The 24,870-nt window shown below is 55.2% G+C and overlaps 1 protein-coding gene across 2 annotated transcripts; it reads right to left on the reverse strand.

The window, feature by feature from the left end:
* Positions 1-348: 348 nt before the first annotated feature.
* MAL (mal, T cell differentiation protein) lies at positions 349-23,907 on the reverse strand. 2 transcript variants are annotated; one of them, XM_070429688.1, is made up of 4 exons: positions 23,872-23,907; positions 3,053-3,220; positions 2,090-2,215; positions 349-572 (listed from the first exon to the last, which is right to left on the reverse strand). In XM_070429688.1, the coding sequence occupies exons 1-4, from the start codon at positions 23,890-23,892 to the stop codon at positions 498-500; spliced, it is 390 nt and encodes a 129-aa protein (XP_070285789.1). In that variant the 5' UTR covers positions 23,893-23,907; the 3' UTR covers positions 349-497. The 2 variants fall into 2 exon arrangements, with proteins under 2 accessions (XP_070285789.1, XP_070285788.1); XM_070429687.1 differs by lacking the exon at positions 23,872-23,907 and adding an exon at positions 22,848-23,054.
* Positions 23,908-24,870: the final 963 nt, after the last annotated feature.

A 24,870-nucleotide genomic window follows, 5' to 3' on the forward strand; every position in this document is an offset into this window, starting at 1 on the left:
AGGCACTTTATGGAGTGTCTCGAAGGCTTATCATCTTCCACCGTGGACACTGAACATTTGTTGGGCGAGTTTTATTCCTGGTGACGGGGAGAATCTCCGTGAAGACTTAGAAACACGCCTCGAAATGGGTGCTCTGAGAGCCCGGGACAATTCTGAGAGTTCGTGAGATCCGTCCAGCGTCAGCAGGGGCCTTCGTTCCAGGGTCTCTCTGATCACAGCTCCCACTTCTCACCCCGACAGTGCCCTCCACCCCACCCCCCGCCCCCAAAACAGGAAATGACCCAAGAAAGACAGGCCTCGTTGGAGGTTAAAGGTGGCTGGCCCCCAACTCCAACATGAGGTCTGTGGGACAGTAAACATAGAAGCAGTGTTGGGCTTTTTTGGTTTGTTTTCTTTTTTCCCCCACGGAGAGCATGCCTGCATTCTACAAAGTTATGCTGGAAGGCGGGCTTGTCGGTTAGCACATCTGGGTGTTAGGCTAAAGTTCTTCCTCCGCTTTATGAAGACTTCCATCGGATTAAAGAAAACACGGCGTGGGCCACGTACAGCAGCGTGGCTACGTATGAAAACACCTGAAACCAAGAGGAATGACCATTAGCGGGCAGGCTGGGGACAGGGCAAGGAGCGGGCTGTGCACCAGGCGGCTGCTCACGCTTGTTCAGGGCGACAGACCCGCCCTGAGCGGCCAGCCACTGCTTCCCACCGTTCACACGGCACTTCCTTGCTGAGCCCAGATGCGGCCCCAGAATGCTTTCGGCACAGAGCTCCAGCTGGCCAGCCCATCCACTGGACTGGGCGTGCAAGGTCAGCTATCTACCTTCTTGCCCGATCATGTGGGCGCCACCATCTAGAAATGGGGCCTCAGAAAAAGAGGATCCACTACTCTCCATGGAAAACTTCCCTCCTCCACACCGGCAGGACCAGAGCCCACCAACTGCGGCCCCAGCAGCCTCTGCTGAGAAATAGGAACATGTGGGTTTGTTGGCTCTGGTGAAGGTCCCGATGATGCCTGGACAACTCAGACCCCAGCAGGATTTTATTCCATGACTCTTCATGTCACAGGCCTGGGTGAGGGGCCAGGCTCACAGGAAGTGAGGGGCAGGCACCCAGAGGAGGGATTTTGAGCTTTTGCACAAAAGGGGGTGCTTACTGAGAAAGCTGCTGGAAGACCCAGCCAGCCGCTCTGGCGCTGGGAAGGAAGGCCTGGAAATTGGTCGCTTGATGGCTGTCACACCCCTGACTTTCCCCCTGGGCCCCCTGTACTCCCATCACCCCACTCTGGTGGCTGGCCTCCCGAAAAGCTGCCTGCCCTCAAGTCAACTATCTGCACCTGGTTTTGTGACCTTGGGCTCAGGGCCAAGAGTTTCCAAGCCAGGCACAGCATTTAGGGTGGCCACGCTTCCGTGACTTTGGAAAATGCCCATTAACAGCGGCGGCACCGTGCTGCTCTGTCCCCTACTCCACACATGGGCGAGCCCTTCAGTCTCGTTGGCCAGGGGCGATGAGTAAGCCGAGTTACTTAATAACAAACGTAAGAGAACTCATCCGGGGACTCCCAAGTCCCCTGTCTGGAAGGAGCAGTCGCACATGTCTGCGCAGCCCCCTAAAAGACCTCCCCCACCAGCAGGGGGCAGTTCCCCGTCTGGGCAATTCCAGACCCATGAGAACCCTCCACAGAAAGTCCTCAGAAGCTCCCACGGGAGCAGGAAACAGGCTCCTGGGGCCCTGGTTCTCCCCCGTGACCTGGCGTGATAACAGTGCCTACACCCTAGGGGCTGGGAGGGTCGAATGAGAGTGTTCCCGGGGGACTCCCAGGCCGGACACTCGGCTGTCATGTCTCTCCCACCTGCCGTCCGCGAAGGCCGGGCACATGGCCCTGGGCCAGCCCGGGCCTGGGCAGCGCAACACTGACTGATGGCGAGGCCAGCCTTGGGCCATCACTGCCCTTCCCCGGGCTTTGCTTCTTCAGAAAGGAGGGGAAGGTGTAGTTCATTCAAAGTTAGTGAACTGAAACAATAGAAAGGGGGCCTGAGTGGGGGCGGGGGGGGGGGGGAGAGGAGGCTGCGAAGGCGGAGGCTGGTGGACTCACCACAGCGGAGATGTTCTCGTGGTACTGCCTGTAGGTGTAGCCCTCGTACATCTGGATGGTGGCCAACGCTTCCAGGACGGAGGCGCTGAGGTAAAACAGGGCGGCGGTGCAGTGGTAGGCTGCGTCCTGCGGGGTCAGAGAGGTGGGGCCGGCGTGGATGTGAGGGACAGTCCACGTCTGTCCTCACCCGGCCTGGCTTCGGTCCCCCTTACCCTCCCATCACCACCCCCGCCGGTGCCCTCCTCACAAACTAATCAGTGCTTTCCAGCAGAGATTTCTCTCTCTGGTTTGGGGCCAGAGCAAGGGCTTCGATGAAGAAGGGACGCTGTTTTCCCCTGAGGTGGGACCAAGAAGGGAGGGTGGGGCACAAGAGCAGCTCGGCATTTATTTAATCGGTGGAAATGGCTCCGGACCTGAGCAGTTCCCAGTCCCAGGGAGGATGTGGCTTGGTGGCCAGCGCAGGGCGAGAGGCCCAGGCAAATCCGCACCCACTTCAGGGCAGGTAACGGCAGGTGTCTCCAGTGTTACCCTCTCCATGGGCCTCGAGGCAGAATTTATGCGGATGGAGACCACAGGTCATCTCCCGCCCCCTCCAAGTCCCTCGCTGGCAACCCTGCTGTAGGAGGCGTGACTGTGAGCTGGGCAATAAGCATGGCCTCACATTGGGCAGCCAAGGCCAACGCCAAGGGCAAGGTGGAAGCCAGCCCTCCTGAGGAAGGAGGAGCCTCGAGGACGGTGCCGGCAGTGAGGGCAGGGGTGGGCTGCTGGGTTTCCGTGAAGAAGACCTCCCGGCGGCAGGGAGCCCTGGCTGCCTGGACAACTTGAACTTGGAACATGGGTGGGGCATGTCTACAGGGCAGCCTCGCCCAGCACGGGAAAAGCCAGCCTCCTGGGAAGAGGGTCCAACACTGCTGTTCCACCCCCCCCCCCCCCCCGCCCGAGACATCCCAGGCTGGGACTCACCAGGGTGACCCAGGAAGCCTCCCCTCCGTGGGCACCGATTATGTACAGGACGAACAGGGTAGTGGTGGCCACGAAGCAGAACACAGACACGAACATCACCCATCCCTGGACCAGTGGCATGGGCACCAGTGATGAGGCGATCAGAATCCACACCAGGCCCCCGAAGACCTGCAGAGGGAGCGCGGGAGGGAGGGGTGAGCATGGGGCCGGGGAGGGCCAGACCAGAGGTCACGCTGGGCAGGAAACGGAAGGGAGGCAGAGAGCACGCGGACACTGTCCTCATGGGGAAGACTCTCTCATCCCCTCTAGGCTCGGATCACCTCTCCCCGTCTCTCCAATCCCCTGCCTGATTGCTTTTTCCATTTTTAAAAATACAATTCAGATTTCCAATTTGATAAATGCTTATATCACATTTATATACCAGGCACTGTCCTGAAAATATTAACTCAGGCCCTGACCGGTGCGGCTCGGTTGGTAGAAGTGTGGCTCAGTCCACTGAAAGACGGGAGGTTTGATTTCCAGTCAGGACACATAGGTTTCAGGTTTGATCCTCAGCCCTGGTTGGGGAGCATGCGGGAGGCAACCAATTGATGTTTCCCTCCCTCCCCTTCTGTCTAAAAAATAATCAATGAAAATGTCCTCAGGTGAGGATTAAAAAATATATATATATAAAATCTTAGTTAATCCTCACAACAACCATATGAGTGAGGTACTGACCCATCTGTCAGAAATTGAGGTACATAGAAGTAGGTAATGTATCATCTAGTTTATCATTAGAAGGGTTGTTCTTTATTCTGAGGTTATATCCTTCCTAGTATTTTGATATTAAAATATCCTTTCCTTTATGAAATGGTAGTGACCAGCAAAATAAACTAGTCACCCTGTGTCATTAGCGTTTTGTTTGGTTTTTGAAATTTGACCCCTGAGATCCCCAAGTCTGGGAGGTGCGCTGACACCTGGAGTCCAGCTGGAGTGGGGGGGGCCCAGGTCAGCCCAGTCTCCCCAGGCGGCCTAGGACAGGCCTGGGAGAAACACTGCCCATTGTTACCCTCAAGACACCCCCGTGATGTCCAGAGGCAGTGAGCCCATGTTTTCAAAGAGGAGCGTGAGGACAGACATGGGGCTCAGTGACGCCCCTCAGTGCCACCGTTCCACGTTGCGAGGACGAGCTCCCATGAATCCTTTGAGATTTTCTTCCCTCTCCTCGTCCCCCTTCATCCCAGTGAAATCAGCTCAGCCTCACCCCTGCCCCACCCAGTCAAGGCCTGTACTTGGAGCTGGAGATGGTGGACATGGCTTTGCAGTTAAAGGTTCCCAGGTGCTGGGGTGCGTGGCACTGGTTTCCTAAATGTCTGCTCCCAGCCCTACGTGCCCTGTGGTCTGAACTCACGCGGTCCCTGCTCCCACCTGCTGGGTAAGAGAGCCCACGGTCCTCATGCGTGTTCTTGGCCACTGAGCTGAGAAACACCAGGAGAGAATCACATTTGATGGAAAAACCAGTGCAGTGAAGAGTCTGGGTTTATCAAAACCAGGCTGGGCCTAATGCATCAGATATGGGCCTCTGTGCCCAGAAGCCTTCTTATTGATGCATCTGAGCTGCCTGAGGCCGGTGACAGACCCAGTAGGCCACAGGTACACCTTACAATAACGAGCAAAATCAATTAGCTACAAACCCTTGGGCAGCCATAGAACAAGATGTGTGTGCAGATTCCACCCACGGTGGCCTTTAGGATCAAGCAGATGGCTTGGCCTTATGGGCACTGACCAAGGGACGCGAGCGTGCTGATAGGCAGGCAGGACGTGGATTTAGGAGGAGAGAGAGAGAGAGAGTGGCACGGAGAGGAAGAGGGGGGTGGGTGTCAGTGCCTGGCTGGTCAGCAGAGGCAAGGGTCTAGGATACTCCTCTCCTGAGCATCCCCTGCTGGTCACCTGGTGACGATGCCAGGGGGACCAGACCTGTGTAAGTCAGTTCCCCAGGCACATGCCCTAAGGAGCCTGCACGTCTCTTTGGCAGCACCCAGCCCCAAACAGGTGTATCCCATTAGGTACAAAATGGCACTTTGCCGGACCAGGTGGTGGAGAGGATGCAGTCCCTTGCTCACAGCTAACTCCTGGGTGTGGGACACCTGTCTAGCCATGCATCGGTGTCTGAGTTAGTGAACTGGCCTCAGGGTCCTGTTAGATGGGTGTGGCTGAACTAGAGCCACGTGTGAGTCAATCCCAAAAGAAGAGCTTGGGGTGACCATGAAGGGGGTGCACTCGTGATGGGACCTGTGTGGGGCCCGTGGGGGGGTGCACTCGTGATGGGACCTGTGTGGGGCCCGTGGGGGGTGCACTTGTGATGGGACCTGTGTGGAGCTCATTAAGGGGGTGCACTCGTGATGGGTCCTGTGTAGGGCTCATTAAGGGGGTGCACTCGTGATGGGACCTGTGTGGAGCTCATTAAGGGGGTGCACTCGTGATGGGACCTGTGTGGAGCTCATTAAGGGGGTGCACTCGTGATGGGACCTGTGTGGGGCTCATGGAGGGGGTGCACTCGTGATGGGACCTGTGTGGGGCCCGTGGGGGGTGCACTTGTGATAGGACCTGTGTGGGGCCCAGTGGCTGGAGGTGTTTTCATGGTCTGCAGACGTGGCATTGGGGGACGCCGAATGCCACAAGAGGAAAATGGTTCTCTTTTTCGTTCTCTGGTGTTACTAAGGCAGAGAGAGAAGCTCAGGGTGGAGCCAGGCATCTGGAGCTCTCCTAGAATATTGGCCCCAAGGATGGGTGGGCAGAGGGGAGCTGAATCACAACACTTTTTAAATTTTAACTCAGTAATATAGTTATTTGGGGAAAGATTAACTGTAAAATACATTAACACACGAGTGGCACCTGAAATGGCAAAATCTGAGGAGGTGGCTCTTAGCCCCTGGCCCACAGACCGTTTAACTTTCACCTGGACTCTTCCCCGGGTTGTCGGCTAGAACCAAGGGCCAGAAAAACAAGGTGAATTCCGAGTGAAGTCGCTGTCCTGAGGGCTCGCCATGGGGTCCTGAATATGCTCTCGCTGGATGTGACCGTATCTGGTGTCCAGCTCCTGGCACCAGTGGCAGAGGGAAGCTGCAAGGTGAATCCGGACCTCCTGATCGGCTTCAGGTGGGGTTTTACCTCATAAAGACTATGCTCCAGCTCTGTAGAAAAACAGGCCTCCTCCCTTCCTTTCTCTCTCTCTCTCTCTCTCCTTCCTGGAGTCTATGGTAAGAACCCATCCCACCTCTGGGTATAGCCCACCTTGCAAAGGTCCTGCAGAAAATTATGCCGACTTCCTTTTCATTGCATGGTTTATCTATAATGGTAGGTTTCATACTGAGATGGTGGAGAGAAATTCTTTTAAATGAGATGTAACTCACATGCCACACAATTCACCCATGTCACGTGTACGATTCGACGGTTTCTCCCACATTCACAGGGCTGTGCAAGCATCATCCCCGGTCCACTTAGAACAATTTCATCACCTCAGAAGAAATCTTGTGCCCTTTAGCTATCGCTTGCCTCCACCCCTCCCATCCCTACTTCACAACTCACCAACTCTGTCCCTATAGATGCCGCTGTTCTCAACTTCCACGTGAGTGCAATCATGTAACACGTGGACTTTTGTGATTGGCTTTTTTCATTTAGCACAATGTCTTTCCAGGTGAGAAATTCTCTCTCAGGGCGACTTTTACAAAATACCTCTATCTCGAAACACACTCATGGCCCTTTCTGACCCCCACCATTTGAGGGACACCGCGTGGATGTGTCTCATCTCTCTGGGGGCCTCCAAACTGGAAAGAGCTGGGGACTCTTCTAAGGCAATGCCACTAGGCCCACCTGCCCCAGAAACATGTTTAAGTTACACATCACAAGAAGGGACTGTCAGCACAGATGACATGACTAAACCCCACAGCTTTTGCTCCCAGGAGACAGGCAGTGGGCCTGCCTTCTGCCCTCACAGCCTGCCCAGGAGGTGCCCAGGGGAGAAAGGCAAGGCAGCTGCTTCAGGAGGGAGCCACAGGGGGCCACCTAGGAGGGCTGCTGAGGTGGGAGCAGAACAGCCCTGGGGACAGGGGGCTGAGCTGTGGAGAGACCCTATTCCCAGCTAGACATGTGTGAGCAGGGCCCTGGGCACAGACGCCACTGTTGTGAGAATCCCAGGGCGGGGCTGTGTGAGAAGCTGTGACCGCTCTGCTCCCTGCCACAGGTGAGGTCCCCGTGTCACCTGCGTGGAGCAGCATTTGCATGTGAGCCCTGAGAGGCGCTACCACATCCGACAGCAGAGGCTGTGGCAAGTGATCCAACCTCATGGCCTCAGCTTCCTAGTCTGTAAATGACAAGTTACCGCTGTCGCCCCTCATTGCACTAGTGCACATGCGGCTCTTTGGCCTCTTAAGTATGGCTCTTCCACAAAATACCACGTGTGGGCGTGCTCGTACAGTGCAATTGAAACTTCGTGGTCCATGCGTAGAAATTGGTATTTTGTGGAAGAGCCGGTATTTTGTGGAAGAGCCACACTCAAGGGGCCAAAGAGCCGCATGTGGCTTATGAACTGCGGTTTGCCGAGCCGAAGTTTGCCAACCACAGCACTGGTGTGAGCTGGCTGGAACTACAGATGTGAGCATGAAACTTCTAGCACCCTGCTCAGCACAATCCAGCACCGGGGGTAAGACATGCACAGCTCCGTGCAGATGGACACAGAGGCCACCAGTCTCACGGCAGGATGATGACCAGGCCCGGTGGGCTGGGGCAGGGCCCCAACCAAATCTTGAAGGGAGAGATGCACTTGGTTGGTTAACTAGGCCAAAGGCTCAAGAAGCAGCTTTTTTTTGGGGGGGGGGGGAGGAAAGAGGACGTTGCAGCCCAGCGGATGCTGAGGCAGCAGTGAGGGTGTCAGAAGGCCAGGAAGCTGCGCATGAAGTGAGGGGCAAGGAGTGGCAGGACACGGAGCTCGAGGGAGGGTGAGCTTCGAGAGAGAACTGACTGGAAAAAGTGCAGGCCTCCCAGACCGCACAGGCAGAGCTGGGATTCTGCGTGAATCATGGGACCAAGGCAAGCCAGGAGCTGCCCCACTCCGCCCAGCAAGTGTGCAGAGAGCAAACAGAGCAAGGGCTGCACCCACACCCAGCAGATAAGGCACCCTGGGCAGGGAGCAGTCCCTCTGTCCCAGCCACAGGACCCCACTGGCCAAATATTTGTCAAGAGCAAGGGGGTAGGTGAGGGTTCAAGTATTTCCCTTCATGAAGAACACTCTCACTGGCCCCAGCTTCCAGGACGCAAACGCTCAGAGGCCATCACCCACCGCCCCTGCCTGCAGGTCACCATCGACCATGACAGGGATGGCGCCGGGTGGTCTCAGACAATCGTCTCTAAGTCCCTGGGCTGAACTCTCTCTCTGGGACCCAGATCCCCAATTGGAATGGCAGGTGGGACCTGGGCTAACACGGTGTGGTTCTCAGCTCTACTCCTCATTCAAGTCACTCGAGACACCTTGGAAAAGCACCAATGCCCAGGGTCTGACTCTACTGGGCAGAAGCAGTTACAGGACAAGTGACAGACATCCAGGCTCCCGTCGAAGGCCTTGGCAGGTGTTTCCCTAACAGTCCATGGAGGATGCTCTGGAAACTCCTGTCAGACCGAAGGAGGGCTCCCGTCTCCAACGCCCAGCCGGCCAGCCTGTGACACCAGCCATGCCCTGCTCCAGCTCCTGCCTGGGTTCTGGATGCCAAGTTTCCTTTCTTCCCCTATCCTCACCTTAAGCCTCAATCCCTGTCTTACCTTGAACGTGAGCTCATCCTCAGATGTCCTCTGGACACAGGGACACAGCCTCAGCGTCTACGAATGGGGGCTGAGCTGGTGATTGGGGCCTTAACTCCCCTAGTGTTTCAGGACTGGAAACCTTCCTTCAATTCAGGCTGATTTGGATGCTGAGCCTTGCTGAGGTTTTCTGAGAACCAAAGATCATGTACAAAACTAAACAAAATTCTGCCCTAGCTGGTTTGGCTTAGTGGATAGAGCTTTGGCCTGTGGACTGAAGGGTCCTAGGTTTGATTCCAGTCAAGGGCACATGCCAGGGTTGCAGACTCCATCCCCAGCAGGGGGTGTGCAGGAGGCAGCCAATCAATGATTCTCTCTCATCATTGATATTTCTATCTCTCTCTCCTTCTCCCTTCCTCGCTGAAATTAATAAAAAATATATTTTTAAAAATTAGACAACATTCCCAAAGACCTAAAGAGCTCACATCTGTGGTTGACCTGATCAAATGCTTTTTGTCAAAAAAAATGTCCTCAGGAGACAGTCTGGGGGAAGCTCTGGTGTAAACTTAGAGAAGGTTTTCTCTTTTCTATCTGGATTAACCCTCAGGGAGCAGGTGAGGGCTATTCAGGGTGTAGACCAAGCATGTCAAATTCGCGGCCCGCGGCCCACATGCGGCCCACAACGAATATTTTTGAGGCCCAGCCAATATAACGGCATGTAAGAAACGTTTTAATAAAAATTTTGTAACTTAATTTTTACAATATCCTGTTATACATAATTATTAATAACGAACGACAATGTTCGCTAATGACTGATTAACATTCATTTCCCTTACGCGCCTTATGTGCAGGCACACCATTTCTCTCCACTAATACTAGCAGGGAATATTTTAGCAGCCGATTGCCACGTCATTAGTCTTGGACTGACTTGTTTGGCGTGTGCAACTGGAAATATTTCGCTTTCGGAGAACAAGAAAGATAGGTTTATTTGTGTTATGCTTATTAATTTGTGCAGTTATTCAGTGTCTGGTAAGTAAATGTTCAAGAAAAAATATTACTTTTAAAAAATGTTCTATTATTTGATGTTAGCGATTACTCACTTATTTCAGTCCTCTGTATTCAGCATGTCTCTATTGAAATAAACTACGTTTCTATGAAAATTGAAGCTGTTGATTTTTGCGGCCCACACAAACTTAAACCTTGTTTATTTGGCCCGTGTTAGCCTTTGAGTTTGACATGCTTGGTGTATACTTTAGAAGAAGAATCTGAATTCCAGCTCTGCCACTTACTAGCTGGGTAGCCTGTTGCCCCTGGGCAAGTTACTTAATATCTCTGTTCCCTAAAATTCACTGCAGTGAAATGGAGCAGTGCATGGCTGGTGTCACAGGCTGGCCTGCTGGGCGTTGGAGACGGGAGCCCTCCTTCTGTCTGACAGGAGTTTCCAGAGCATCCTCCACGGGCTGTTAGGGAAACACCTGCCAAGGCCTTCAACGGGAGCCTGGATGTCTGTCGCTTGTCCTGTAACTGCTTCTGCCCAGTAGAGTCAGACCCTGGGCATTGGTGCTTTTCCAAGGTGTCTCGAGTGATTGAAATGAGGAGTAGAGCTGAGAACCACATCGTGTTAGCCCAGGTCCCACCTGCCACCCAGTTTGGGGATCTGGGTCCCAGAGAGAGTTCAGGCCAGGGACTTAGAGACATTTGTCTGAGACCACCCGGCGCCGTCCCTGTCCCTGGGGCTTGAGTGAATGGGATTATACCTGCAGAACACCTGGCACAGATGAGGACACCGCATGCTGCAGTCACAATTGTAACCAGGTGAAAATCCCAGGTCTAGGACTGCACAGTATCCACTCCGAACATCGTAGGAACCCAGAATTTAAAAACACCTTCAAAAGCGTCAAAAAGAGGAAAACCTATGATTTCTCAGAAATAAAAAGTGGAGAGAACTGTGTCTGCCTCCACAACACACACACAAAGAACATCAAAGTATGCGAAGTGCTGCCTTTAAACAATGAGCCTCGGTTGCAAAGGGAGAAAGGAATCTTCGGCACATTCTTGAGATTGGCAAGGCGGTGCCCTTGCCTGCGCAGTGCCGGAGGGGCTCGCTGTCCACAATGGCCCAGTGTCTCCGCCTGGGGACTCGGACAGCTGAGCTCAGTGCAGAGGAATTGCTCAGATTCTCTGGATATTTTCTCGGGGCTCTGCTGTACTCTGTCAGGGTCTCCCCAGCGGGCACTCTTCCAATAACACATATGTCAGGACGTGGACCCAAGAGCTCCCCGCCCTGGGCTTTGCATATGCACACCCGGTGGTGCGGCCCACAGCTCTGAGCACCTGGGGTCGGGACGGTGCATGTGAACAGACAGCGGTGCCCTGGGCTCTTGAGAGGTAAGGACACTGGCCACAGCCCTTGTGCAACCAGAGCTTGGTTGTCCTGCCGCTTTGCTCAGGTCCCCAGGAAGAAGAAAAGATTGGCCACAGCACAGGAGGCACGTCCCCACGGCATGAGCACCACGCCTGTCGGTGCTTCCCCAGGCCAGCAGGGACAGCAGCTCCGACCCGTGTTGTTGGAAACGTCTGCACTCACTGAACTGTTAGCAGCCAGGGGTAACTCACCCTCCGGAGGGCAGTGGGTGGGTGACTCGGCCAGGACAGCACGTAAGCACCAGGAGGCAGGAGAATGCGGAGAGGGCGGTCAGGGGGGAAGACCCAGCATCCCAAACCCTGAGGCCTCCCTCAGGCTCCCCTGGCTCTTCCCTTTGGAAGGCGGGTCTGAGAGGGAGGCTGGGGACCCTCCTGTTCTGAAGGGCGGGATGGCAGGAATCAGACACAGAGGGGCTCTGTCGGCTTCTCTGGTCCTTGCGTGAGCCCCACCTCCTTGTGGAGAAACTCAGTGCAGAGGAATTGCTCCAATTCCCTGGATATTGTAGGGACCCAGAATTTAAAAACACCTTCAAAAGCACAAAGAGAGTCCAAGGAGACCCTGCCCTCACTTGCTCACTCCCTCACCCACTCGTTCATCCATTTGTTCACTTGTGCATCTAACAGACGCCAGGAGTGACCAGGAGGACAGTCAGCACTGCGGGCAGGTGCACCCGGGGGACAGTCACCCACAGACACACACTACTGCCCAGAGCCCCCTCTCCTGTTCTGCCCCCTCCCTCCCAGCCTTGCCACCAGCCCCCTGGTGTAGCTCTGGGCCCACCAAGGGCAGGGTCTTGGTGAAAGTATTGGGGCCCCAGTGAGGGTGACCAGCTAGACACCTCTGCCCAGGACAGGGATGAAGCCCAGACCTTCGCACAGGATCCCCTACTCTGACCCCATGGGGAGGCAGCTGGGGCAGGTCAGAGGATTGTGTGGGAGACCCCCTCCCCCGCTGCCACCTGACAAGGCACTTACTAGGCATCTGACCTACTCCGAGGAGATGTACGCTGCGGTGGTGCTGAGTTTACCTACAGCAGTTGCTCTGCCCTCCAGGCTCCTTCATTAGCAGGTTCCTTCCTCTCAGAGGGACCCATCATGCCATCATCCCTCCCAAGGGTCTGCGATTGTGCCCCTTTATCTAATCTGAAGGCAAGACCAGGACTGGTGGGGAGGAGAGGTGGATTCTGTTTGTGAAGGGGCCGGTAGAGACGGGATTTAAAGAGATGGGGGTGAGTGCACACGCACAGTTGATATTAACAGGGCGAGTGTGGCGGGAGGAGGCCCCTGCTCAGGCCTGCTACCCCACTGCCTCCAGGGGCAGGGACGTCTTCTGTTCGTGTCCACCACACCTCTGCACCCGGGCAGCCACCAGGTCCCAAATATAGGAGCACTCCTCTCAGATCCACAGAGCTGGGGGCTCTCCTCAGGCATGTCCTCAGCTGGATGGAAAATTTTACCTGCCACACCTATAGCCCACTGGCTTTACTCAGCAGGATAAACAGAAACAGGAGGTTCCGTGGAAAATACGGGTAAGCCACCTGTGAAAGACAGAATCCACCTCGGACACGCTAGACCAGGAGGGAGTGGCTTCAGTGCAAAAAAACAAAAGGCAGTAAGGGAGTCACCGAATCCGTCAGCAAAACCAACAAAACAGGCGTGTGCCTGCAAACTGCCCATCCAGCACCCCAAGCCTCTCTCCGGGTCCCCAGGGTCTCCTGGGGTTTGGTGGCAATCCTCAGTTTCCTCTTCTGTCTGCCTGGGGTCAAGGACTCACCCTGTGAGGCATAACCACTAGCCAGGTGGGAGCGAGAGGCCAGCCCCGACCCTCCGGTGCACCCTGACGGCTCACAGCCTGTGAGGAATATGGGAAAACTCGGGGTCCAGGGAGGAGACAGACCACAGCAGGGTATGCAGTACGGGTGCTGAGTGCTAGGAAGGGGTGCACTCAGGGGCGGCTTCCAGGGCGAGGTGTTGGGAAGTCGGGCCTGAAGGGTGGAGGATTCAGCCCCACCACGTCACCTGCACCAAAGGAGCGCTTCAGGGAGACCAGGGAGGACTTCGGGGCTGGTTCTGAAAAGGATCCTAAGACCCAAAGCTGGTGGTTCCCTGCCTGCCAGGCCGCTCAGTCCAACTGTGCCCGGCTTAGCAGCACGCAGTGCAGGGCAGGATGGAGGCTGGGGGAGTGGGGCACGCTCTCATGCCAGAGCCTGCATCCCCCTGAACCGAGGGCTTCCAGACGGCGAGGCACTGGCACCCACGATGACAAATCGTTTTTGAAAGGACTAATCCTGCGCCACTGGTACTCGGTCCTTTGCCTTCGGGCAGATGCAACCATTCTCATCACACTCAAAACTCACAAGCTCTCCCACCGCCCTGGCACCAGGCTGGCAGGAGGGAGGCTCAGGAAGTGCCCCGCCCCAGGCAGAGGCAGGGCAGGTCAGCCGAGGCCCGCCTCCCCCTCGCCACCCCATCTGCCTGGCAGGGGCAGCTCCAGGCTGAGGAGGCCCTGGGAAGGCCCCACAGAGGGTGGTGTCTGCAGTGTGAGGTGACTCTTGGTACAAGTCAAGTGTGGCCCCCATAGTCCCCCCACACTCCCAAATCTCACTCACCTCTGCCTCACTCACCCCGCTCTAGAAGGGCACCCTCTGCCTCGCTCACCCGCTCTAGAAGGGCACCCTCTGCCTCGCTCACCCCGCTCTAGAAGGGCACCCTCTGCCTCGCTCACCCCGCTCTAGAAGGGCACCCTCTGCCTCGCTCACCCCGCTCTAGAAGGACACCCTCTGCCTTACACACCCCGCTCTAGAAGGGCACCCTCTGCCTCACTCACCCCGCTCTAGAAGGGCACCCTCTGCCTCACTCACCCCGCTCTAGAAGGGCACCCTCTGCCTCGCTCACCCGCTCTAGAAGGGCACCCTCTGCCTCGCTCACCCCGCTCTAGAAGGACACCCTCTGCCTTACACACCCCGCTCTAGAAGGGCACCCTCTGCCTTACACACCCCGCTCTAGAAGGGCACCCTCTGCCTCGCTCACCCCGCTCTAGAAGGACACCCTCTGCCTTACACACCCCGCTCTAGAAGGGCACCCTCTGCCTTACACACCCCGCTCTAGAAGGGCACCCTCTGCCTTACACACCCCGCTCTAGAAGGGCACCCTCTGCCTCGCACACCCGCTCTAGAAGGGCACCCTCTGCCTTACACACCCCGCTCTAGAAGGGCACCCTCTGCCTTACACACCCCGCTCTAGAAGGGCACCCTCTGCCTTACACACCCCGCTCTAGAAGGGCACCCTCTGCCTTACACACCCCGCTCTAGAAGGGCACCCTCTGCCTTACACACCCCGCTCTAGAAGGGCACCCTCTGCCTCGACCCCCGGCTCTAGAAGGGAACCCGAGGCAAAACAGGGTGCCGGATCGGCCTTTCGGCCCCCATTTGTCCTGACTGGCCAGCTGATCTAGAGCAGGTGTGAGTGTTAGTGACTCGATAATGACCCACCCTAACAGCTACTGCGCAGTCAGTTCTGTGCGTCACGTTATTGTGAGAGCCTTGTGTGTGACACTCGCTGACTTCTCACAGCGTCCTGGAGGCAGGTGCTATTACATCCCCACTTCACTGCTCGGAAGGCTGGTCTCCGTACCCGTGACGGGTCCCCAAGGTGACCCACAGGCGGCCCACCGAATTCCCCGTGAGAACAGTGACACGGAGGGAGAGCAGACCAGCCCTTTAGCCTGCGTCCTGCTCCCACTGCCCTGGGTCCAGGCGAAGAGACTGCAGAGGTGGCCCGAGGAGGCCCTCCCCGCCCCCCCCCCCCCACCACTGCTCAGTAGCCTCTGTTCTTTCAGAGGAAAAGAATAGCAAGGTTTGTGTTTAAGACCAAAAACAAGCAGAAGGCAGAACTCCAGGACATCAGCCCCTTCTGCAGGCACAGGTTGCAGTCCTCATCCCGGGCCCATCACCATGACCCTTGTCAGGAACTGTACCCCACCCCACTAACAGGTGTGGGGGTGCCACTTATCTTCTGTTCTCCATTTGCTCTTTTTCTGGAGTGCCCCCCATCAAGCCCGCACCCTTGGCACTCTAAGGGCCTCCAAAGTTGGAGCCAGAGTTTCTGGGGTCCTCCTCACTCCTCCTCCTCTTTCCACGCCTCCCCTCCCGCCCACCTGCACTCTAACAGGAGCGGCTCTGGGGTGGAATTTCAGGTCAGCTGGCCCTGGCGTCCTCTTCCCCCTGCTGCGTGCATCAACCTGCGATGCTGGCGACAAGGCCTTTCTTCTAGTTCCCACATATTTTTCTCAGGCTCTAGGGCTTTGGAGCATTAAAGTGATTCAACACAGGGGCTGTTTTGCCCCAAGGTGGGCAGAACACGAGCTATGAGTGAAGTAGGGGTGGTAGAGAGCCCGGACTAAGGGTAGCAGAGAATTCATGCCTGGACATCACCCTGGTGCCCAGCAGGAGCTACCAGGAACCAAGTCCTTCCTTCCCCCCGAATGCAGAAGGCCAGGCCCCGATGCAGAGAAAACCAGTGCCTACACTTCCCTGCGGCTCCAGTGCCTCTGGGACCAGGGGTGCCACTCACCCCCTGTCCTCACATCCATCCGCACCAGAAAAGAACACCTGCTGGGGTACCTTATCAGTCTGCCCAGGGGGCCGTTGGTCCAAAACCCTCCTGAGAGGAAGCCCCCGTTCCCCACTGGGACCCTGGGCTGCCTGTGTCCATTTGAGTCAGCTCCCAGCCCCCATCCAGGTCTGGACAAGCTGGCCCCCTCCGGCCTGAGCCAGGCCCCATTTGGCTCAGTCCCCCCCCCCCCCCCCCAGCCCTTCCCTCACAGAATGCGTCTGTAGCCCAGAGCAGAGCAAAGCCATTCCTAAGCCAGTGCATCGTGTACTCCCCAACCCTCCTGGGCAGCAGGCACGGTGTAGGTGCAAATAGTCAGCCTTTGTCCCCAGCTGGAACTGCCCCTGCAATGGCATCTGGGACCCTCCTACCCCCCTGAGAGCACCGCAGGCATCTACAGGCATTACCCCGTCTGCGCCAGGCACCCCTTTCCAGTACAGCTTGGTTGTGATGACATATGCACGACTATCCCATCCCCAAGCTCAGCCCCGTTTCCAGAGAACAGCTCAGAGTCACTGACTCCGGATCAAAGCAGGCCTCTGGTTCTTGAAAAACTGGAAAAGTCACTTCTCAACTGGAGGACAAATCCCTTAGAGACCTCTGCCTGGAATTCTTCCCTCCCTTCAGAGAGGAGGAAAGGAGAAACCCTGGGCAGTGCCCTTACCCCTTCTAAGCAGCTAGGAGAGGGGGCCGCAGCACAAGGTAGGGACAAGGCCAGGAGTCCGTGGACACAGCCGTGCTCAGTCACTGTGACCGCAGGAGAGGTCCCTGGCTGGGCAGCAGAGAAACTTCCCTGGGAGCAGCGAAGGTGCCTTCTCTGAACCCAGGAGAACCTAGGGCGCCTGGCTCCCTGTCCCAGCCTCTCACTGGATACTGTCCCTTCTATTCCTTCTCCCCCCCCTCTCCCCCGTCCCAGATTAACTGAATTTATTGAATGAGCAAAGACAGAAAGAAAGGCTGTGAGAGGGTGCCCAAGCGACAGAATGACTGGTGTGAGAGGTGAAGGGGAAGGGGTGTCACTAGCCAGCATCCCCGTGAGTTTGAGTTGGTCATTGGAGGAGATGCTGCCGTGACTTTATACACACACATCAAAGGCATCACAGGTCATCGTGACAAGAACAGACCATCACACAAAGTTTAACACATTCACATGAACACAGAGAAGAATTAGGTAGAACTTATTTCTCATGGTACTTAACATATATTCAAACAAAGATGGTACTGCACAAAATGTATTACCTACCCCAGTAGACTACACTTCCTGGAAGATCAAAACCGTTTCTCATTCATGCCAACCTCCACCGTGACTTGCAGAGTGCCACCAGCTTTCCCATCTCCTGTCAGCCCTCTTCAGCCCTCTGTAAGTCTTACTTTCTGTTGATTAAATTCTTGCTCAACTGCTGCTGTGCACGTAAAAATTCGGCATTAATTTCTTCTAACTCTGCTACCCATTGCTGAAGAGAAACTTCAGGCTGAGAAGCTGGCCTACTGTGTGCGCCATGGCCAGGCAGTGGAGAGCGGGGATGGCGGAGTGGCATCCCGGAATCTCCCTGTGTCCCCACTACTCTGTCCCTGCCTAAAAACGTTGAGGGGTGAGCTGGCCTACAGGTGACCATGGGGCCTGTGCAGCCCTTATCAAATGCAGATTCTTTTAAAAAAATGTTTTTATTGATTTCTAGAGTGAGAGGAAGTGAGAGGGAGAGAGAAAAAAATATGGCTGTGAGAGCATAACCTAGATTGGCTGCTTCCTGTACCCATCCCTCCAGGATTGAGCCCGAAACCCAGGCATGTGCCCTGACCAGGAATCCAACCAGCAGTCCTTTGGTACTTGGGCCAACGCTCTAACCATTGAGCTACCAGCCAGGGCTCAGATGCAGATTCTTGGACTTGCCCTGGACCTAGTGTTTCAAAACCTCCAGTGTGTTTTTGACAAGCAGGCCCAGAGGGCTGTGAGCTCCCCAATGGCTCTGAGCTGTCCCTTCATTCTCAGGGTGCAAGAAGGGAGCCAGGCATTGCCCAGGGCTGCCCGGGGTGGGGTGGGGCAGGGCCACCTAGTCATGGTCCCTTGTGCTATAGGCAAAAGTGCACCATGGGCATCCGAGGAAATGCAGAAACCTGGATGTGATTCACTGCAGGAAGTGCCACCCTGGAGACCAAGTTATGGGGCAACTGCATCCTCTCTCTGAGCCTCAGTTTCCTTTCAGGCCCACAAAACTGGGTTTCTGTGACTTTGCAGCCCTCCTCTGCTAGGAGTTCAGATGCTGCCTGCTCAGTGCAGCCAGAATGTGGACCAACCTTCAGAAAACAGCTGTATCACTGTGTCCCCCAGAACCCCAGTGCCCACTCCTGGCAGGTAGAAATCTAGGGCAGGTCCTGGGACTTGCCTGGTCACAATCAAATAAGAGGTTCCCAGTCACTTTGAGTCACAGAAATGGTCTCATATTAGTAACTAGTGTGTCCAGTTCACTGTAAACCGATCCCAGATACCCTCCCCCCACCCCTCCGAATCCCCACCCCAAGTGCTCACCTACAAAGCACTGCCTCTCACCACCTCCAAGGAGGGGAATGCTGCCAGAGAGGTGGGTGGCACCCTAGCACACTCTCATCAAAGAAATGCCCTCTCATGCTTCCCGTGGCTCCACCTCATATAGGCCGGGAGGAGGCTGGGAATTAGTAATTCCATAACCCATTTTCAGGCACTTCCTTTTCACAGTTTGGAAGTGTGTATGTGGGTGTGTGGTGGGGTGTCTCTCAGGGCACCTTGTGAGAGGCTTCCCTTTAGGCCTCTGGCTAGAGCTGAGACAAAAAACATCCCATGTGAGCCTCCTGTTCTGTGAATGGTGGCTTGAGTGTCATAAGTCCATGACTTATAGAAGGAGAAGAAACTGAGACTGTGGATTTAATAGGAAAAGTCCCCCATGGCGGTAGTGGTGCAGGGGGTGGTGGGGAGGGGGCGGGGAAGAGAAGACAGGACAGAAGCAGAGCCCTGGGGTGAGTTGTTGGGAATGGGGAGACAATTAACATTTCATCTGGGTCTATAGGGGGTACACTTGTGCTCCACTGCCTGCAACAACAGCATGGCCTGTGTGGCTCTGGGGGTGCTCACTTCCTGTGAGGGCCCTGCAGGGGTCAGAGGTCATAAGCTCTGGGGTAGGGGTGCTGCACCAGGGGAAAGCAGCCAGGCCACACCCTGAGTCGCCTCCTTTCCTAGCTCCCCTGGGCAGTTTTCCTACCTTGGGAGGGGAATGAGCTCCACCCTGGTTACCCCTGGAGGCCAAAGTTTGACATCTGCACCTCCCAGGCTACTGGGAGGTCAAGCATGGGAACATGAAGAGTGAATAATCAACAACTCGCTGATATAAAGAAATAAGCATTTCACACCCATCGTATGAGCAAAAAACTACACTGTCTGACGCTACCAAGTGTGGCAAGGATGAGAAACAATGGTGACTTTCATGGGCTGCTAGTGAGAGTCAGGAAGGTCCAGGTTTAGCCTGAAGCTTATAGGACTTGGGGACCTTCTTTGTAAAAGAATACAAAATGGGGCAGGGTTTTGGAAGGGGCTGAGCAAGTGGGGTCCTGAGCTTCATTAAGCTTCTGCAGCCTCCCAGTAAGTCTGCTTCTGGGGTGTGTACATCACAACACACCCGTGTGCACATGTAGAACCCTCAGTGCTGCATGGAAAGTGCCACAGAAAGATATGTAGGGGCTGTTTTCATCCTGTGAAAACAGGTAAAGCAGGGCAAGTACAGCTCAGCACATGTAGCCTGAGGTGGTCCTGAGGATGCAGGAGCAGGGTAATTCAGATTTGACCAAGTTCAATGATAATTACCCGGGTGCCTATGAAAGTTTTATATATAAACTTTCCTGTAATATTTGAAATTAAAAAAACCAAAGTGACATTCAAGCAACATAAAATTCACCACTTAAAACTGACCAATTCAATGACATTTAATATATTCACAATATTGTGCAGCCACCATCTCTATTGAATTCCCAAACATGTCCATCACCCCAAGAGGAACCTGTACCCAGTAAGCAGTTGCTGCAACCCCCTTTCCCTCTCCTCTCAGCCCCTGGCAACCACCAGTTTGTGTTGTATTTCTATGGATTTACCTTTCTGGATATTTTATATAAACAGAACCAACAATAGGTGACCTCTACTCAGCACAGTGTTTCCAGCAGTGCTTCAACTTTGCAGTATGTATTAGTGCTGGATTCCTTCCTATGGCTGAGAAAAATCTCCCCTTGTATGGCTAATCACAATCTGTTCATTGATGGGCCTCGGCTGTTTCTAGCTGTTGGTTATTGCGGGTGGTGCGTGATGAACACGCCTGCCCGTGGATTTGGTCAGGTCCCTGCTTTGCATTCTTTTGGTTATAAACCTGGGCATGGAATTGCTGGATCATATGGGGGTTTTTTGTTGTTGTTTTTTTTGAGGACCCACCAGTTTCTCATAGCAGATGAACCACTTTCCATTCCCACCATTAATGCACGAGAGTTCCATTTTCTCCACAACCTGGCCAGCACTTCTCACTTTCCGTTTTTTAAAATGTCATCCTAGTTTTGTGTGCAGTGGCACCTCACTGTGGTTTTGATGTTGTTTCCCTGGATGACAACATTATGTGCTTATTGGCCATGTGCCCTGTGCGTATCTTCTTTGGAGAAATGTCTGCTCAAGTCCTTTACCCGTTTTTTAATTGGGTTGCTCATCTTTTTGTTGTTGAGTTGTAAGAGTCCGTAATTTAGAAACACCTCCCAGCGTGGCAGCACCGCCTAGGCCGGTGATGGTGAACATATGACACGCGTGTCAGAGGTGACACGCAAACTCATTTTTTTGGTTGATTTTTCTTTGTTAAATGGCATTTAAATATATAAAATAAATATTAAAAGTATAAGTCTTTGTTTTACTATGGTTGCAAATATAAAAAAATTTCTATATGTGACACGGCACCAGAGATAAGTTAGGGTTTTTCAAAATGCTGACACGCCGAGTTCAAAAGGTTCTCCATCACTGGCCTAGGCCCTTTAATCCTACTTTCCCTACACATGGAGACACAGGCAGCTTTGCATTTACAATCCTGCAGAGGCGAACTCGAACACGCAGGGCTGTGTCTGCCTTCTTTCTGCTCTCCCGCCCCCTCTGAGCCCACCCCCAACCTAGAGAGGAAGAGAGGGAAGACAACCTGGCATCCAGGGCCTCTCAGGAAAAGAGTGGAGGGAACAGGGCTGAGGTAGAAGAGAAAAAAAAAAAAACAACTGATAAGACAGGTGAGAACGAAGTGTTCTGGCAGGAAGAATTATTTCTTCTAGAAGCCCCCACCATCGCAGGTCACCACCTGGAGGAGTAAGTTTCCACTAATCCCTGGCTCTGGTTATATTTCCCACACCCCTGTTCTCTCCCTTCACTTGGTGGGGTGGCGGTGGGGGTCCTCCTGACCCTCCTTTGAAGATGGCTCTGTGGGCTGTTCCTACCTCAGGGAAAGTGAAGACCGTGAGGGCACTGGGCAGGGGCGTTCCTTCCCCTAAGCTGCTACACCAAGAGCAAGCAGAGGGCACGGGGAAGCCAGACCCTAACCTGCCACCGCCTGCTGCCACCTGAGCCAGCTCTTGTGAAGGCAAGAGGGGGGCCCTCCAGAATCTTCCTCATGGAGCCCAATAACACTCACTCATGGTTCTTGCTATAATGCTCCCCAGACAGCTACACAGAGTGAGCCACCCATTGGGGGCAATTGAAGAGACACTAGGGAGAGCTTTCCTTGTTTAAAAATGCCTCTGCCCCATCACACCCGCCAGCAGCCATCTTCTCTTTCGGTCAGAAAACCCTGCCTTCCTAAGAACAGTCCAGTAGCCTCTACAGGAAGCACCATTCCTTAGGAGCACTGCAGGCGCGTTTTCATCAGTCACCCAGCCTAAGGCAAGCGCAGGGGAATGAGCCCTTTGGGGAATGAATGTACCAGTGGCACAGCCCCTCCCCACTCTGCCGGGCACAGGGAGAGTCCCTATCTACATCTGGCGGGGGTTGGACCAGGGCTTCTTCTGGGTGTCATTGCCTTGATTCTGGCTAGCCCAGGATTTGAAGTCCCTCTGAATATACCCAGGTTTGGGATCAATTCAACTCTCATGAGCTCAGTGATCCAGTGCCACGAGGCAACCTGGGGCCCCTTAGTCCCCTTGCAGCCCCCCAAACCCGCCATGGATGGCAGAACCTGCTTCCTTTGGGGATCACCCTTCTGCCTCCATCAGGCAGTAAGAAACTGGGGTCCCATTTTTAAACAGTCAGGTTTGGCCATTTTCTTTTCCTACCAGCTCTCCAGGCAGCCACCTCTGTGGTGGGGGTACAAGAAAGGAGTCTCCATGACTTTCACGTCCAAATCCACAAAATAAACACAGCTCGCCCCCTTCCAGGTAAGAGCCGTGGCACCTGGGGAGCACCTTCCCTTCCCGCCGCCACCGCAGCTGCGCGCTCCAGGGCAAGGAGAGACCAAGCGCAGTTGCTGAGGCCTTGGCAGCTCAAGGTCAGCCCAGCCACGGGATCGCTCTGCCTGCACACCTCCCAGCCAACACAAAAGCGCACCAGTGGAGCAAACCACAGCCTGTTTTGCTCCTTCTACGACACCAGCCTCATCTCCAAACCTGGGCTGGTGAGCTCAGGATTCTTTTGCAGACTTTAACAAACAAATCCAAACCCTGGAAAAAGCTGGGCACCTCTAAGTGGACATCGCTTTCCAATAGGGCTTCTTCTGCGTGGCCCTTGCGAAGCCGGCGCAGCTTTGGAACCGGCGCGCAACGAAGGGACCTGGCCCGCTTGGTTTTCCCTCTTAAGTCTGTGTTTCCTATTGTCGTTGGTCTAGAAGGGGCCAAAGGACTGAAAGGGTAGTGGGGTCAGGGGACGGGAGACCCTCCGCACCCTGGCCCCACACCCTTGTGCGGCCGGGACTGCGCCGCTTGCGAATCACTCCCCAGCGCGGGTGCGCGAGCCACTTACAAACTCGAGGATGAAGAGCAGGTCGGGGAAGGTGGTGAAGACCGCGAGGCCGCTGGGCAGGGAGCTGCCCCCCGACGCCGCTGCGGGGGCCATGCCGGCGGGCTGCGTCGGCTTCGGGATGGGACGCGCGGCTCTGCTCCGCGATGACCGCTGGGTGGCTCGGTGGAGGCCAATGACCCGGGCCCTCGCGCCCGCGGATTAAGAACAGGGGCGCTGGGCAGAGGAGGGAGGAGCCCAGGCCGCTGCCCGCCCCGCCCGCCCCGCCCGCCGTCCCGCAGGGCGCGCCCCAGGGGACCGGCGCGGGAACGGGGAGGGGAGCTGCTGGCGTCGCCCTGACCCACTCCGAGGGCGCGCCAGGGGCGTGGGGAGCAAGGGCGGGAGGCTGCCTCTTGGACCCAACTCCGGTGCCACCGGAACAAGAATAAGCCACTTAGGTTGTGCACTCTTAGCAGGTGATCACCACCCCTTAGGAATGACAACCATCATTCACTACCTCCCCAGACTCCTCACCCTGGCGCCCCACGACTTGCCATTGCTTTAACTCTCCTTAAGCTGGGTATCTTTCTGCGGGGTGCATGCACATGCGCACCACCAGCGGCCAGGCTCACCGCAGGGCAAGTTCCTAGTCCTGCTCCCCGGGGGTCTGCAAGAGCGGAGCCGAGACCATTTCTGGCCACCCACCCCTTCTTTCTGCTGCGCTGGAACCCGTGAGCCGTGGGAGTGCTCACTCTGAGCGTTAGCTGCGAATCACGGAGTGACTCTCGGCCACCCGGCCCGGAGGAGGGCTGCCGGTGCTGCTGCCGGTGCTGCCGGTGCTGGGGCAGATCGGCGCTCAACCCGAGGGGGCAGAGTTATCCCCTTCGCCCAGAGGGGCAGCTGGCGCCTCCTCCTCGAGCCCTTCGACTGCCTGTTAACTGTGGCGCTTGTTTTTGGCGTGCCCCCCCGCCCCCCCCGCACCACAATTTCTTTCTTAAAAAAAAAAATTATTGATTTTAGAGGGAGATAGAGAGATTTGTTGTCTCACCCATTCATATTCACGCTGCATTCATTGGTTGATTCCTGTAAGTGCCCTGCCCGGACCCAACCACAACCTTGCCCTGTTGAATCTGGAGAAAAAGCTCCACCCAGTTGAGCTCCCTCCCCCGCCAGTGTTTTTTTTCTCTTTATTTTTTTTTTCTTCTTAATTTTTTAACAAGTATCACACTGAGTGGTTGCCTGTTTATTTTAATCTAGGCACTGTTACCGGGGCATCCCCCAACCCCACCCCGCACCCACTCAGCCTCCCCAGCACTTCTGTGGCTTCACCCACAACTGGTGGCAGGGCAGCCAGCTGCTCCCCTCTCTCCAGTGAACCCCTCACTCTTCCCCTCTACACAGCTCTTTCCTCCACAGTCCCTCTGAAAGAAGTAAGTTCCCTGCCCAGGAGCTATCCATTCTGACCACTTTTGCACGGGGGCCAGGCATTTGAGATGAGAAAATCCCACTGCAGCTCTGTGAGTCTCCTTGGGGCTGCTGGTTTTGATGGCCTGAGACCCAGGGGACCATTGTGCCAGGGCCCATTGCCCCGCCCCCTCCCTATTCCGGGGACCCCTTCTGCCTGGAGGAGCCTACATGGGCTGTGAGATAGTCAGGGCTGGGGGTTTATACTTACAAGAAGTCCAGGACCACACCTCAGTTTCCAGCAGAATATGAAAAACCAGCCCCAGCCAATAATAAGTCATCGCAGTGTCCTCAGTCCTTCTAGCAGCATAGTGGATGTGAGTGCGGGGGTCAGTCTTGGCTGGACCTGGGCTTCTGTCAAAATAATAACATGGCCTGCCCTGGCTGGTGGCTCAGTTAGTTGGAGTGCCATCCTATACCCTAAAAGGTTTTGGGATTGATCCCCAGTTGCTGTGGGTACAGGAGGCAACTGGTCAATGTTTCTCTCTCTCCCTTCCTCTCTCTCTAAAAATCAATAAAAACATGTCCTTGGGTGAGGAATAATAATAATACGGCCTCGGGTGGGTTTCTACAAAGTAGAAAG

Source organism: Myotis yumanensis, unplaced genomic scaffold (genome assembly GCF_028538775.1).
Source record: "Myotis yumanensis isolate MYYU_CA2020_CCGP unplaced genomic scaffold, mMyoYum1.0.hap1 SCAF_11, whole genome shotgun sequence".
Taxonomy (NCBI): Eukaryota; Metazoa; Chordata; class Mammalia; order Chiroptera; family Vespertilionidae; genus Myotis; species Myotis yumanensis.

What these genes read in the sequence shown, in the direction of transcription:
- MAL (XM_070429687.1), bottom strand. Translation starts at nt 22,940, where the DNA reads ATGGCCCCCGCAGCGGCGTCGGGGGGCAGCTCCCTGCCCAGCGGCCTC. An exon ending in AGGCTTCCTGGGTCACCCTG is followed by an intron (nt 2,216 to 3,052) that starts GTGAGTCCCAGC and finishes CTGACCCCGCAG; the next exon opens with GACGCAGCCTACCACTGCAC. An exon ending in ACGAGAACATCTCCGCTGTG is followed by an intron (nt 573 to 2,089) that starts GTGAGTCCACCA and finishes TCTTGGTTTCAG; the next exon opens with GTGTTTTCATACGTAGCCAC.